Source organism: Nansenia antarctica (genome assembly GCF_963989245.1).
Source record: "Nansenia antarctica genome assembly, chromosome: 11".
Classification (NCBI taxonomy): domain Eukaryota; kingdom Metazoa; phylum Chordata; class Actinopteri; order Argentiniformes; family Microstomatidae; genus Nansenia; species Nansenia antarctica.
The window spans coordinates 611,642-615,163 of record NC_137681.1 but is presented as its reverse complement, the minus strand read 5'-3'; the positions used below and the strand labels follow the sequence as shown (position 1 = coordinate 615,163).

At 45.2% G+C, this 3,522-nt stretch overlaps 1 protein-coding gene across 1 annotated transcript; it reads right to left on the bottom strand.

The window, feature by feature from the left end:
- Positions 1-1,618: 1,618 nt before the first annotated feature.
- dkk1b (dickkopf WNT signaling pathway inhibitor 1b) lies at positions 1,619-3,124 on the bottom strand (the record flags this gene model as incomplete). The annotated part of the gene is made up of 4 exons (XM_080541863.1): positions 1,619-1,911; positions 2,109-2,258; positions 2,468-2,609; positions 2,906-3,124. 4 exons carry the CDS (start codon positions 3,122-3,124, stop codon positions 1,619-1,621), a joined length of 804 nt encoding a protein of 267 aa, XP_080397989.1.
- Positions 3,125-3,522: the final 398 nt, after the last annotated feature.

Below are 3,522 nucleotides of genomic sequence, written 5' to 3'. Positions count from 1 at the left end.
AAATACAAAGGTTCCATCTCACAAAACATAATGGAATTTAAAAACTTTGACGCTCAATATCTTTGAACGACCCTAGACGGAGATAGAACCTTATCATTCTAAACTCACGAGTTGTTGGGGTCATGACGGTAAGTTGTTGGGTTTTTTCTGCTCACTTCTTCTGCCCAGTAGATGTGGAGTATTGAAGGCCCATATGCTGCCTGGCCATATGGCTCTGCAGCTGAGGGGGAAAGAGAGAGAGAGGTTTCACCAGGCCTGAGGTAGTGTGGCGACCCTCTCACCTGGGACGCGTTGCTCCCCTGGCCTAGTCACTCTATAAAACAGCCATATGGAGGCAGCAACAGGGGCCTAGCAACGGGGCCTAGCACCCCACACAAGCAGCTCACTATAGCAGCGTACAGTAGATGTGTGTGACGTTAGGATCAGGGCAGTTAAGGGCATCACAGAGGACACTGTGGTGTGTTAGTATAGGCCAAGCTGTTTAGTTTAGGAACTCAACCGATATCCGTGATTTCTGTATCTCTTCATCGAAGGCCAGCTGAACTATAATCGTCTTCCAAAGAATGTCTCCCATTGATAATGAATGTGATGTTTAGCGTTGTCTAAATGCTTTTAACACCACAACTACTTAGAAACTACTTAGAAACCCAGTTTATAAACCAGGCACAACATGTTGTTATTACTGTGTCTTAATATGGAATGAATAGTATGTCAACTGCAATTGACAAGACTAATAGAACACTTACATATATCCCTCTATATTGTGATTCAACAAATTTAAAGGGACATTTTTTAACCTCTTATTCGTTATCTCCATGCCTTATCAGTATCCACATATGTAAAAGAGAGACAGACGTTGTTTATGTTCTATAGTCAAACAGATCTGAGGTAATGACATGTCAGGAGGTTCTGGGGGAGTGTGTGTGTGTGTGTGTGTGTGTGTGTGTGTGTGTGTGTGTGTGTGTTTGTGTGATGTTCAGAAAGTCACATCGTATGGGGGTAATTACCTCAGGACTTTAGTTTTCTCTTGTGTCTCCTTCACTGTCTCTAGATCACAACTACAGCACACAGGATATTCATACTAAGATGAAAACTAGGCCGATAACTGCGTCAAAGATTACATGTTTACATGACTGCACCTGCCGTTCAAATGACTTCATAAGACACTTAAATATCATAACACTCTTTATTTCCAATAAAAAATATAGACATTTATATCAAACTCTATATACTTGTATAAATCAGTGTTAATACATTTCCAACAATGCGACGATGAAACCATGAGCACCTTCTCTTTGAATAAGCTGTCTCGACCAAAAATAATTAAGTGCCATTATCTATGTTATGTACAATACAGTAATTTACTGCAATAATAATAATAATAATAATAATACATCACGTCTCCAGTTCCATTGAGAAACAATCACATAACTACTCTGCTATTTCTGAGGAAAAATCTGACAAAAACCACACAAACAAACAGAGTGTCCCGATGAAAAAATACAAACTCCCTCTTCTCTTCTCCGCTTCGCTGGTCAGAAGTCAAGCCAGTCCTTAAGACGTTCTGAGAAGACTTAAGAAGCAAATCCATGGGAAAAACGGCCGAACGATCGATCGTTCAATGTCTCTGGCAGGTGTGAAGACTTCGAGACGACTTGCTGTTGTTGTTGTTGTTGTTGTTGTTGTTGTTGTTGTTGTTGTGGTCCCCTCCCCTCTGCGTCCGGCAGGACAAACCGTCTCCACAGTCACAGCGCTGAAATATCTCCAGCCCGTGCGTTCCTTTCTTCTTGTGCTTGGTGCAGACCTGACCCTCCTTCAGCACCGGCTTGCAGATCTTAGACCAGAAGTGGCGCGCGCAGCAAAGCCCCTCGCCACAGTCGCTGGACCTCAGGCAGTTCTCCCCTTCCTGACCTGGAACAGAGAGAGGGGTCAGGGGTCATTAGCATAACGTGTGGGGGGGGCTTTAGACCACAACAGGACATCAGGACATCCCACCACCCACAGAACAGACTTAGAAAAGGTTACATGTCTCTTACGACAGGACCATCCTTAATAATTATTATTTGGGAAGTCATAATAATAATAATAATAGTAGTCATGGTACATACCTCTGGGGCTGTGTGAGACATCTTGCGTTGCTGCCTTCAGGTACAGATCCACTGTTGCGTTGTCCTCATGTGCGCTGCTGCTGATAGCCACGATGTCCTCCACCCCTATGTGCTGCTGGACCATGTCAGGGTCGCTGGGCAAACACACACCTAGAAAGATACCAAAAGAAAAAGATCAAACAGTGAGTCAATGTGCTTGAAATTACACCTGCTGCTTCCACAAGTGTGTTGAATGGCTCAAATGGTGCAGATTGAACTTCTGTGGTGCTCTTCAAAGCTAAGAAGAAGCCACATCCACATCTGAGAGACTGAATAGAGTAACGGTGTAATTTAACATGAAAGAGGAGATTCGGTCTCACCGTTGTTACACCGGTTCCCCGGGCAGCACATCGCCTCCCTTGTGCAGCGCTTCCTGCGCCTCTTGCAGGGCAGACAGGCCCCCCGGGCCCCCAGGCAGAACCCGTGGTCCCCACACTCCCCGTCAGAGGAACAGCTCAGGGACTAAAGCACAGAGACACAAGGAAAGGGCGAAATAATTATAATCAACTTCAGCATGAGGAGGGATATCATGTTATTATTGGCAATTGCTCAATTGCAAAATTTCTACTCATACTTTTCAATACAATTCCAAAACACAACGGACAACTTTTTAAAATAATAAAAACTAAAATAATTTAAATCATTAGTGTAGGTTCGAGACTAACTAATTCAATTATTATATGATATTATTATATAACGATTGGAGAACTTTGAGCTGCTACAAATAAAAAAGTTATTATTCTGATTCTGATTCTTACCTGTATGGTGTCTATGGCCAGGTTCTGCCCCCCGGTGTCCAGGCTGAGGTGGTCGTCGGGGCTCGCGCTGACCGGGTGGCTGAGCCCCGGTGCCGCTCCCGGTCCCGGTAGGTTCTTAATGGCGTTAGAGTTCAGAACCAGAGATCCCGCACACGCATAGTCAACATAGCCCAACAGCACGTAAAACACCGTGGAGACAAACACCACAGACAGCAACATGTCTGCAACTAACCTCTTCTTCTTGTTATTCTAAGGAGAGAGAGAGAGGAAACAGTGTCTATATAGCCTAGGCAATGCAACAAACTTATTCTAAGGAGAGAGAAAAGGTTGCAATGCAATGCTCCAGGGCTCCAGGGCTATCAGGTATTAGGATAAGAGCGCTGAAGGATTCGGAGTCTGTCTGCTCCCTGTGTCAGTCTGGGACCTGACGCTTCATTTATACATGCGGACCTGTTGGCCCCCCGCCCCCCCCGTCCCGTCCCGGGACAAAAGGGTGGATGGGGTTTCAAAGGGCTCAGATCGTGACGCGTCCCGTCCCATTGGCCCGGGCGCCTCATCCAAACCTAACCCTAACCCTTGCGCCTGATCCAAACGTCTCAGTGTTTGTGTCCAATTCT